Raw genomic sequence first — 12604 nt, 5'->3', positions numbered from 1 at the left:
CGGTCATAAGGCATCTTTGTGAAATTGGTTTTACGATCACTTGCAAAGTGTCTTCAAGGAGCATACGTTCTCAAGCAGCTGTAAAATATTCCCTTTCTGGACTTCACTTTTTGGTGAAAGGGAAGGAAGAAAGAAGATGAAGAGCAGAGTTGTTTTCTCTGGTCCAGTTTAGAACCATTGAACCATTGGGTGCTAGGCACATGCCACTAGGGATAGCAAGTCAGGGGTGTGTCGTGTGTTTGGATGATAATGCAATTGGATCGTGTATATAAGGTAATAATCATAGAAACTCAATTTCCAAAAAAAAATCCTTATTTGGCCTCCATTGTCCAGATCACATATATCTCACTACTTTATACTTGTATGTTGCCTTATTCCAGGGAGGAGGAAAAAGAAGAAGATAAGACCAATTTACCCCAATCTTGAACCTGATCCAAATATAAAGCCTGTGCCAAAGTAAGTATCCCAGACTGTAAAGACATGCAATATATTCATGTGGCACACGCTCAAGATCTCTTGCTATATCAATGCATTATAATTTGAAAGGTATGATGTGCATTGTTTGCTTATTTCATAGTAAATTGATGTGACAGTTTTTACTCTATAAAATATATACATGACCCATACTGCCAAGTGCCATATTCATTATGCTTCAGGTTCTTTAATTTGGGTCAATTTCGCACAGTGTAATTTACTTTTGTGTATAATCAGCAGGTCGGTAACTATCCTGGTTGGTCTGTAGGAGCAAAAACAAAGGAGAATACTTCCCAGTTGGAGGAAAAACTGGATCCAATAAGGGCTAGTTTAACAATTATATTATTCATTCAATCCTGATTTCACCTGAAGATATTTTCCTCTGGTAATCAGCAACTTAACATATGCAGTGTATTTTGAAACAGTTCTATTGTTTAAAAAAAACTTGGAAGCATATATTTTTTTCTCCTATGCATACATGTACGTACCCACATACTTACAAGCAACATATAATGTGTCATTCCAAAGAAATCAAAGCGGTAACACAAAGCATAATTACAAAAAACAATAAGCAAACTTAGCATATTTTTGAAAACTAGTAAGGAGCATGCCTCCCAGACACATAAATAATTCATCCCCATACAATCCTTACCAAAATGAACAGTAAGGAACAAAGTGAGCAGACCTTATACCAGTTTGCTTTTCATCACAAAATCACACTTTTGTTTTTTCTCACACAGGCCAATTCCCTACAACCCAAACAAAGCCACTGGAAACAAGAAACTGAAACAGAAAGTGAGAGAACTCAACCAACTGGAAAAGCTGGGTATATTCACACCAGGAAGATTAGACAAGCTGCAGGTATCACTGAGGCAATCCGCTAGGCATCGGGAGGAGAAGGACAAAGAGAAAGCTTCAAGGGAATCTGGGACAGCTGAGTATGACTTGTGGGGAGATTCAGCAGGTTGGTGTTGTTTGGAAGATGTTTTCTAGTTTGTTTCTTTTGCTTCCTTGAATTTGTTTGTCAGATCTTTGGGATTGAACATATACTTCTACTGTACCCAGGTAAACCCAGGGCCAAGAGGTTCATTGACCAGCGAAGGTGTTTAAACTTTACTGGTGAACTTTAACCGCAATGGTACAATGTTCCACCAAGTGAGCTAACAGAGAAATATTAGGCGGCCCAGGGGTCCCAGATTCAAATCTTGATCAAAGATGAATGCAATTTTTCTCCTTTGGGCAACTCAAAGGAAGGAATTGTAGTCAAAGTGGTGTGCTTAGAGATTAGATTTAGGCGTACTAAAGAAACAAAACTTTCCAACTTTATAAATTGTGTAAACAATATGCAGGATGAGTGTTGGATTTAGGGATTCAATCATGTTTCACTGTTGTTCATCACTGTTTAACAATGATGCAGCCGCGTTGTCTGCGTGGTTTTCTTCGTGAGGGCAGCTTAAACTGTTCGAGCGGCAATGCGGCTGCGTTGTCTGCATGGTTTACTTTGCGATTAAACTACGCAGACGCGCCGGACACAAGTTGTTAAACGGTGATGAACAAAGGTGAAGCATGATTGAATCCCTTTCAACAATGAAAACAAGCTAAATATTGCATAATTTGCATGATTATTTCATAAGGAATGTCATTTAATCATTGCCACTTAGCCTTTACACAAAAACGCCAATGTTTAGCTGCTACCTGCAAAAATACTGAATTCAACTTGAAAGCTTGCATACGCACAAAGGTTCCAGGCATGACAAATTTTATGTGCATTCGCGTAACGCGTATTCCCGCTGCGTGAAAAGTGTGGATTCATCACAGATTAACAAGGGTTGGCTCTTGTTCAAAGGTATAGGAATAGTTGTTGAATCCTTATTGGACCTTAAGTGTAACAAATATCTGCTATAAACAACAAGTGCTGTCAAACTCATGACGTTTTTTTGCTTTACCAGATCCAGTATCTAAAGCATACGGGAAGAAAAAGGTTGATGAAGGTGCAAGTGAACATTATCTCAGGGTCACCAAGAAGGTTCCTAAAAAGGTCAGTGATGGGGGTGAGTGAGTGAGTGAGTGTTTACGACTGGAGTGTGGGGTGTATTTGTCTTGGGGGGTGTTTGTCAGTGCATGTGTACCTTTAAATGAGGACGCTCATTTCTTTTAAAGCTCCCATCCATTGACTATTGTCCATGATCATGCTCATCCATGTATCCATCCATTAGTGGTAAGATATTGCACAAGACCATACACAGTTAGCGTCATGTAAGTGTCTCAATGGAGGCATTTTGTTGCGCTAATACCCTTGCAACATTTGAGCTGCTTTATTTACACATCAATGATGTCCTTTATCTGTCATACATTTCAGCTTCCTATCCAATACTTTGATAAGCCCACCAAGGTACCAGCTGTTGAGGTAGAGGCACCTGGGGCCTCCTACAACCCATCATTTGAAGACCATCAGGTAAGTCATCTTCTTGATTCAGAATTCATTCAGACAAGATAAGTAAGTGTCATTTTCAAGGTTGTGTCCATGTGATTTTAATTTTGTCTAAATCGCAAGATCCAAGGGAATGAAGTTTTCAGGTGTAACAAGATTTATGGCATTATCACCCCAAAAATCTTACCTATATATAAGTATACAAAAATGTATATTTTAGCTTTTTCCAGGTGTTTGTTTTATTGACCCTAACTCTCTTTGTGCTTTTTGGTGCAGGAGAAGGAAAGAAGGAAGGAAATAAGAAAAAAGATGGAATAGAAAAGTTGTTTTCTGCGGTCCGGTTTGCACCAAGGATCCGTTGGGTGCTGAGTAGAAGACCCTTTTAGACAACACCGGAGTGTGTACCTAGGCTGGCCAACATTATTGTCTATATATGTGTGTTCAGATGCAATCATATTACATAGGATATTTGGGCTTGCAGTCACTTTGTGCTGTAGTATATTGTAATATGTATGGTAGTTAAGGTCCATAGACAGTTCAGATTTTTGTCAGTGTTCTCTTATTTGTTGAGTGCAAGTTTGTATTTCATGACATATTTACTGAATATTATAACACTCTTCACATACATGTAGTTTGACATACCTAAAAGATTCTAGACAATGGTTAAGGTGATTTTAATTTAAGAAAAATATGTGCATTATACATACAATTTAGATGTAGGCCACTGTGTTGTAATAATATTTGACCATCAATCGGACAAAAACTTCCAAATTTCTTTTGCTTTCGCTTCTCTCCTCAGTGAAAGAGAAGAAGTTGTGTGTATTTCTGTTGGACATTGCCCACAATGGGCTATCCCTGTTGAAATCCATACACCCCATATTGAAGACTATTAGAAATATACACTCCCTGTGCAGGAGATTAAGGTTGTGTCTTTTATAGGGGGTGTATAGATTTCAACTAGAATAGCGCAATCTCTGTTGTAGAATGGGTCAAATAGAGACAGTTGTTATGATTCTATAGGTTCTCCTTGAACCACATGGACACTGCCCTTCATACAGGGCCCCTGATTGGTAATTTACATGATATAATCATCTGAGTAACCAATCAAATTAGATGTCTTAGCAGTAAGCATAATCCCTTTCAGCCCAACACCATTGCCATATCTTTGGCTCAATAAATGATAGCCCACTTTGTAACCAGAGGCTGATAATATGGCTAGTAGTACCCCTGAGGGTTAAACAATTACAGTTTGTTTTTTTGTATGTTATTGTTTTGTTGTATTTTTTGTTTGAAGGAACTTATTCTTGCAACATACAAAGTAGAAGCAGAAAAGGAAAAGAAGGAAGAGAAACTAACCAGATGGCATTCAAATATCAAGAAACTGAGTGCACGAGAATTGGAGGTGGGTGTAATATTTGTAGATTAGATGATGAATACATTATATATGAAACTCTGTGAGCAAAGAAGTCAAATTTGGAAACCTTCCTCAACATACTGCATCCTACATGTAACAAACAGTGCTAGGATGGGCCAATGAACATTTATATATAAAGAAGAAATTGTGTTTGTAAAATTGTGTTGATTTTTTTTTTTTTTTTTTTTTTTTTTTTTTTTTTCTTAATTACTCTAAAGAAAAACATCGCAGGTGGTTCACTTTTCCTGTTTTTCAGATAAATCTACAGAAAGAAAAATGTACTGCGCATTGGGTTTTCAATTTTCAAGAGCTTTGAATGAAACTATTTGATTAAGATGGCCTTATCAATCAATTCTTTGTACATAATATCTGCATCACCCTTAAAAATTTGAACCAAATATTCAATGTGGTGCATATTCCTTAAGAGTTTCAGATTCAATGTGCTATGAGAATATGATTTACGATTTAATCTTTGATCAAATTTACATCACATCTGGTTTGTTGTCACTTGCAGAAAGCGTACATGCAGGAGATGTCAGCTGGAATATTTAACAAAGCAGACGAGTCGGCCGAGGCAGGCGATGGAACTACTATAGAAGAGGATATCACACCAAATCCTCCTGTTGTTCCAGATGCGAGGAAGACAAGGAAACAAAGAAGGAAAGAAAAGGAGGAGAAGATAAAGGTAAGTTTGTTTGTCTTAATGTCATAGTGTTGTAACTAAAGATTAAAGAGCTACAAATCATACCAACTGGCAAAGTCCCTGTGTTTTGTGTGTACTGAAAATTCTGATATCATGAAGGCTGATCAGCCATGTCTAACAAATATGCCTGCCTTCACATAGAACATTGCATGCCTTCATACTTGAAGACCGTATAAATATGACGGATATGCATATAGCAGTTTCATAACTTGTTGCCCTCATTAACAGAAGATGCTGGGATTTCGCCAGTTGCCGATTCATCTGTAGACAAGTATAGCCAACTTGATATTGTAAGCTCACACTTTATGGAAAGTATCCAAATTAGAATTGTTGACAAATTCAGCATGTGTTGTCATGGGGCAGATAGTCAAATAGTCCGACTGTCAAACACCAAGGGGGGCACTTACAGTGTAGCTTCATTCCCCTCCCTTGTGCACCCCACTGGCATGAGGGAAGGTGGGAGGGGGATGAAATAATCCAACACCAAGATTTGGATTTTTCATCTTAACCCCAAACAAGTCACAGCGTGTCATAAATATCAAGCTAATCAATATCATAATTGAATATAAATCTTTCTCATTTCTCCACTTGTCAGTCACAAAAACTCAGCACAGACAAAACGGACAGAATACGAATGAACGAAGTGTACCGTTTACGAGGTATCAAGAGAGAGCTTACAAAAGGGGAGGAAGAATCTGAGAAAAATAAGAAAGCAAGAGTTGAAAAGAGAGCAGCTGAAGCAGGAATGCCCAAACAAGTTGGAAAACATAGGTGAGTGGTATTCAACTTAGATAATAATGTTAAAATTTTAAATAATATAATGTTTGTGTACATGAAACTTGTGAATTTCGTGAAATTAAAGGGTTTTTTCTGTAAATCATTTTGTGTTTCCTGGGTGGTCCCTGTTGGATTTGTTTATAGGAAACGTTTTTGATTGGCATGCAATGAAATTAAATTAAAAGATTACATTTTAATGCAACTGATGAACATTTTTTCAGGGTTGAAGAGCCAGATTTAGCCATCAAGCTCAGTGACGAACTTTGTGGATCATTACGAGAATTAAAGGTAAACTTTTTTTGTTAATTCCAACGCCCTGGAGGCTTTTTGGCAAAGTGGAAGGACAGAAGGAAGGAAGAAAGAAGATGAAGTGAAAAGTTGTTTTCTCTGGCCTGTTTTTTTTAAACAACTTTTTTTGTCATAATTTTGGTTTTTTTACTGGAAGGCATCGGGTGAGGGGGAAATAATGAGGACTGGCAGTGACCACAACTGAAACTAGAGGTGCCATGACCGTCCAGTTGTTTACGATAAGGATAATGAACTGAGTGCAATGCATTCGTCAAGATAATCGATGCGCGCCCGTGGAGTTATTGCATTTAACTCGAGAGCCGATAGGCTCGAGAGTTAAATGCAATAACTCCATGGCAAGTGCAATTATTTTGACGAATGCATTTGCACGAGTACATTATCCGTCATACACTTTGAGTGTATTAAAACAATAGGCAATATTAATTGATGCATTCATTATATTAGTTTTAATATTAGGGAAAATATCTTACATTTTAAAAACACCGTCTGGGCATTGACCAGCTAGGTAGCATTTAACTGGTAAAGAAAATCAATCCCTGTATAAGTTAGCTATCAATGGTATCGATTGCACCATACGTCATACTTTAGTAACTTATTCACGCATGGTTTGTAACCAATTGACTTTATGTTGTGATCATTTAATATCGTTCACCTGGAAACGATCGATTTATATGTCCGACTAGTACTACGGTGAATTGAGATAAGAAAAAACATATCAATATCAACTGGACTTTATAGCTCTAAAATTTGAACTAATTGACATTGGGATTTTACAATTTGTTCAGTATTATAAAGCATGATCATGATATTATGTGCTAGTGTGTGTTTCCCGGGCCCGGCCATGTTATTTTAGATATAGGCCTACATGTATTTCATTTGTAAAATGCTGAATATTTTGCAATGGTGTCATCTTGTATAATTATGATCCACCTGTTTTTGGTCCTTTTAATCAACAGAAGCTCGATTATTCTCATTTGATGTTTGATTTATTTGAGGTCATTAATCATAATTTATGACAATGATTGCAATTGCCGAATAGGGTGCAACTCTACTAGTCTTATTACAAGACTGCCCTACCCCAACCCTAAACCTAAACTCCATAAACGAGGACTGGACTCAAGTCTAGGAAGTTGCACCCTATTCGGCAATTGTACCTATTTGCAAAATAGAACACCGTTTGTAACTTTACCATTTTAACACCACAGAATGTATATTCGTACTTTTTTGATGGTATATATATCGAACAGACAATTTTATAGTTATGTGACCTCTGTGTCGAAAGCGCCACCAAACTCTACTATATGGATATGTGAAAGTAGTATTTCTAGTATTTGAGCGTGCACGTATTATCTAGAATCTATTGTTTAGCGCGCAGGTTTTAGATACTGCATTGTTCAGCGTGCAGGTCTATATAATTTGGGCTATGAAGGGTAGTTCGCGAAAATAATGCACGGGAGAAGAATACATAATGATGAATAGAAACGGGCACTAGAAGTGTATAACAAGATACTGTCACTTGACCAAAACCAATCAATATCTGGTACCGGTAGTCAAGTGGCAAGTCAAGTAGAATAATCTCTTCAGTGGGGTAAAGAAGACCTGTAGATGCAGGTCACAAGCTACCACAGCTATGCAAATAGTAAATCTTGTGACTGTTGTTTTTAATCTACTATTAACTTAACATACTTTTGTTTTCAATTTTCAGCCTGAAGGTGACCTTCTAATAGATCGATATAAACATTTCCAGAAAAGAAATTTTATAGAAGCTAGGATATCTGTCAAGTAAGTGTTTAACAAGAATTTGCAGGATGGAAAGTTGCCTTTCACAATTGTGTTGCAATGTAGAGCAATAAATCACTGCTTCTTCTCCATTGTGGCCACTTTGAGCAAAATACATTTAAACATTTCTGGCTTCATGGCCTTTGTATGGGTTTGGAGATGGACATATCTTTTTGCTGTCACTTGAAAGCCCATTATTTTCCGACAATTTTGGTGCCAACATCTCATTTATTTTGTTTGAAAATGCCGATGAAACAAGTCTTGCACTGAGTCCTTGAAATGCTTGAAATGTTTGTTCCTCAAAGCACAGATCAGGGAAATAAAAGGATATCAGTCTCCTCCCTACTACTATGCTCAAACTAGGCTTGTTGTCGTTTCATTTTTCTTTGGAACTTGGAATCCGACATCAAATCTTTATCGACAAACAAATAAAAAATATCGTCTTTATAAAGCTTACGAATTTAGCACTTAATGCGTTTATTCATCCCATCTGTAATAATTTTGTTACAACAGTCTGTATATCTACCTCGAGTCACCAGCACTATCTAGCCTTGAAGTTCAGCGTGTTCTGCGTTAGCTTAGTGTTACTTTGTGCGAATACATACTTTTACGCACGCGGTCAACATGCCGCATACGTACATGTAAGAAACTATGCTAAGCCAACACAGCACACGCTGATCTTCAAAGCTAGTGCCGGTGACTCGAGGTAGATATACAGACTATACAGCTTTATACAGTTTTTGTTTATGGTACAACCCTTGGGCACCATCCATTTTATTTTATGTTGAAAGAAGCTACGCAATATGCCAGATTTTGTATCTCAATTTATTGTGCCACTTGGCAGTCAAATTTCCTTATTTTATTGACAACTAGCGGGAGACCCGCGCGAAGCGCGGGTCCCCGCTAGTTGAGTAAACGGGAGCGGTTAGTACACGGGAGTGGTTAGTAAACATGGTAAACGGTGATGATGATAATCATGGTGTCTTGGTTTAGATTATTCATCCAGTAGGCCTATAGTAATGACCATGTTAGCTTGATAATCATATGTTAGCTCCTGTCATATTAAAGAAGCTAAATAACTTTAAGTGAATATCCAGACCTGTGATAATGTTGTTACTCACTCAATCCCTCAGATTTCTTTTGAAACAGCTCGTGACAAAATGGTTGATTTTAACTTTATCCCAACAAACATATTACATTAATGTTAGAAGAGGTTGCTAGAAAACGTTTCAATTTCGGGTTATAATGGTATAAAACATGTAAGCAGCATGTTTAAAAGTTAATAGCTAGGCCTACATTATAGCCAGGATTTATTTGCGGGGGTCGCAGAATTTCCAAAATGTGGACTTTCAAGTTCCACTAAAGTGGGCTCACCCACACGGTTGTTTGATGTATATAGAATTGGCTTCATTATTAACTAAATGCAAACTATAGATGGCGCTATTTATCCTAAATCATATTTCGTTATTTGCAAGGGTTAGGTGATTAATACTGCCATTAAAACACCTGGAATAGGTGAAACAAGCAACAAGGAAATTTTATAAACATATTTGATCAAACGATAAAAGGAATTATTTGTATTGAAAGCTTGAAAGAGTAATTTTCAGTAACTAAATAGCGCCACCTATTTTGTCATTAATAGATACATTTTATATCCAAAAAACTTTAAAAATGCTATAAAAGTGAATAATTTTGTAAAAGAGGGGAAATTAAAGTTGAGAATGACTCAAAAGCATCTGTATACATTAACATGATATTACTTGTGGCTGAAAAGCCTAAAATTTGGTTGTACATGATGTTTTGTTTGAAAAATTAATAAATGATCCCATCAAACAACCGTGCCCACCCCCTATCATTAATCTTGTCGGGCTATACTGAACAGTTGGACGACTCTATTGGCTATATTTTAACATTCCATCTGAAAAGTGAACTTTTTTGCGAATTTGTCAGCCAATAACCCCCCCCCTTTTCATCAGCTTACACCCAATGATCCCCTCGAAATGGCTTCAAGGCCTTTGCTTTGACCCAGTTTCCAATTCTGAGGGGACACATCCGGCTGCACGGCGCGCGACACAATGGTGCTTCGTGGCCATTCAAAAAACTTCCGAGTGTGCCCCCCCAATTCCTGGATCCGCCACTGTCTCAGAGAAGCAGTCAGTCACGTACACACCCAGACAAACATACGTAGGCCTACGCGCGGTAAGCCAACATTTAATGCGTCCATACCATGCGCCGCAATGCGCGTGAAACCATTGGTGCCGTGTACGCGCAGGTGCGTGACTCGCCACTTACCGCGAAAGTGTTGGACACCGCTTGCATTTGACGCGCTTTGCTGTCATGACCTGACCCATAAGGTTATTGACCTCAACGGCCTAGCAACCGAACATTTTTTTGTTATTTCCATAGTGACTGAATAGTTTTGCAAAATGAACGTCAGATGGTTTAATGGCAATATGTACCCGATCAATGTACGAATAAATCAGAGCTGAAAGTGAAAGCATCTCGGAGACTGCTTCTGGACAAGATTTAGCGACTTCCTTTTATTTATATAGATTTTTTAAAAAGCCTATAAAACGTGGAAAAAAAAAGAAAAGTAGTTTAAAAATGCTAATTTTAAAAACTATGTTCCAGAGATTCTGAGACCAACTTTTTTGGTTGCCATATTGTTGTTGCTGGCAAAGTGGTACTTTGGAAGTATCAATTGAATTTAAAATAAAGAATGTGTAACTTTAAACTGTTAACATTTTACATGCAAAGCAAGTAGCTAGTTTTGTGTTTTCTTATTACGGTAAATATCTTTGTTTGTCATTTACAGGGGTAAAAAGCAGAAAATGAAGGAATACACAAGAAAGAGCCATAAAGATGAATTACAAACGTAAGTAATAACCAGATTTTAGGAAGAAACTAATTGTTAAGCAGCTGTTTACTCTCAGACAATCATGAGGTAAAAGTGCCATAACTTCTTTATTATTCACGCAACACATACATGTAATGAAAGTAAGGCAAGACATCAAGAAATCTAAATAGCAATACATATTTGGTGTAAAAATAACCATTATGGAAAAAATCACAACTCATTGTTGATACATACCAAAAAAATACTCTTTCCAAACATTTTTTGTTTTTTTTTTCTTAATCTTGAGACTACATTCCAGAAACTTTGTTTTTGTTTTTTTGATATTGGCCTTATTGTTTGAGTTATTGACCATATAAGGCAACTGTTTAAAATTCACACATGCCTATTTGCAGAAAATTAAGCGTAAAATTGAAAATAGACCAAAATATATATTTCAATAATTGAGATTGAATGAGATATATTTTTGTTTTTCTTTTGTTTTCAGACTACCTTTCAGAAATGCCAAAAGGAATGCGAGGAAACTGTTGAAGTGAAGCTGTGTGTTTCGCCACCATAAGTGTCTGTAATTTATGCCTTGAATACCATCGTAACTTACAATTTTTTTAGCAAGAAATTATGTTGTTGTGTATTAAAGGTGGGTGATCAGATTGACAGCCTGACCTGCCACACAAACACAGTTTTGGCATCATTAGAAAGCTCTTATTTCTCTCATTCCCTTTTTACTTGTGAGATATCCTGTTTACATTGAGCGAAAGTCGTAATCGAATTCACTAAAGTCGTAATTGAATTCACTAAAGTCGTAATCGACTTAATTCGTATCATACATGTAAACAGGTACAGTCGTAATTAATCGTAATGCAAAAGTCGTAATTCCAATGATAACTTGTATCATCATTCATTTGAAGTGAATTGGAATAAGTCGTCATTAATTACGACTTTCCGCTAATGTAAACGAACACGTTGTTGAATTCGTATTTACCTGCCGTACACACTGGTAACAAACGAATTGGATATTTGTGATTCTTAAACACTTGAGAACGTTCCTGCAATCTTATTGGTTCTTACCCAGCTTTACCGGTGTGATATGACACGATATGACACGGGTCAGCGCGTGTGCATCGATACGATACCCGTACTCGCTATTTGGACCAATCGGAGGTGCACAGCAACAACGGGACTGATCGATTTTAAGCCCTAGGTAATTCCTTGCAAAATGTAGGATTTAATTTGATTAAAACTTGTATAATATTTTTATTTGAATTGAAGTGTTTAAGAATGAGAATAAAGGTATTGATTTTAGCAGCTAGAGTGCATCTATCGTCTCATATAACACGCGACATCATTATTTTAAGTAAAACAATGAGGCGAAGCCGAGTTGTTTTACGCCAAATGTGAATTTGGAATCAAATTCAGCCGATGTAGTGTAAACACCCACCAAACTAATGAATCTGCGGTCGTAATTCAAAATACAGGATAAGTCGATTACGACTTTTGCCCAATGTAAACGGGGTATATATATTTCATATAGAAATTACATTTCATTTAGAAAAAAGGGGTAGCACACCAAGAATGTAGTACTTGGTGGGATACTGAAATACACAGTTTTGCTTTTTGTATCCCAAACTGCTTGAGCAATGTAAATAAAACTTTGGAATAAGAATGTTTGGGTGAAGGACTTTCATTCAAGGTATAAAACTGTTTGAAAAAAGTGGATCACCCACCTGCAAGGACAAGACTACTTATTATTTGAACTGTTTAATATGGTCTTCTTTAAAACAAAATATGCCTCATCCAAATTTGTTCGCTCTTGAAATTGCTGTTAATGCTGCATCAATTTTTGTTATCGGCTAATTAATGGTA

At 36.9% G+C, this 12604-nt stretch overlaps 1 protein-coding gene across 1 annotated transcript in view; it reads left to right on the top strand.

Moving 5' to 3' along the window:
* LOC140152948 (ribosome biogenesis protein NOP53-like) overlaps positions 1-12057 on the top strand; it is a 51927-nt gene extending 39870 nt beyond the window's left edge. Inside the window, exons 3-13 of the mRNA XM_072175500.1 lie at positions 381-456; positions 1215-1438; positions 2424-2512; positions 2834-2929; positions 4200-4307; positions 4834-5004; positions 5618-5793; positions 6021-6087; positions 7814-7890; positions 10703-10762; positions 11229-12057. Of these exons, the coding sequence (XP_072031601.1) occupies positions 381-456; positions 1215-1438; positions 2424-2512; positions 2834-2929; positions 4200-4307; positions 4834-5004; positions 5618-5793; positions 6021-6087; positions 7814-7890; positions 10703-10762; positions 11229-11277 (1193 nt within the window). The 3' untranslated portion in view covers positions 11278-12057. The remainder of the gene's footprint in view (positions 1-380; positions 457-1214; positions 1439-2423; positions 2513-2833; positions 2930-4199; positions 4308-4833; positions 5005-5617; positions 5794-6020; positions 6088-7813; positions 7891-10702; positions 10763-11228) is intronic.
* The last annotated feature ends 547 nt before the right edge of the window (positions 12058-12604 follow it).

The sequence above is a fragment of the Amphiura filiformis genome, chromosome 5, assembly GCF_039555335.1.
Source record: "Amphiura filiformis chromosome 5, Afil_fr2py, whole genome shotgun sequence".
Taxonomy (NCBI): domain Eukaryota; kingdom Metazoa; phylum Echinodermata; class Ophiuroidea; order Amphilepidida; family Amphiuridae; genus Amphiura; species Amphiura filiformis.
Note: the sequence above shows the minus strand (reverse complement) of the source record. Positions and strands in the feature narration are given on the sequence as shown.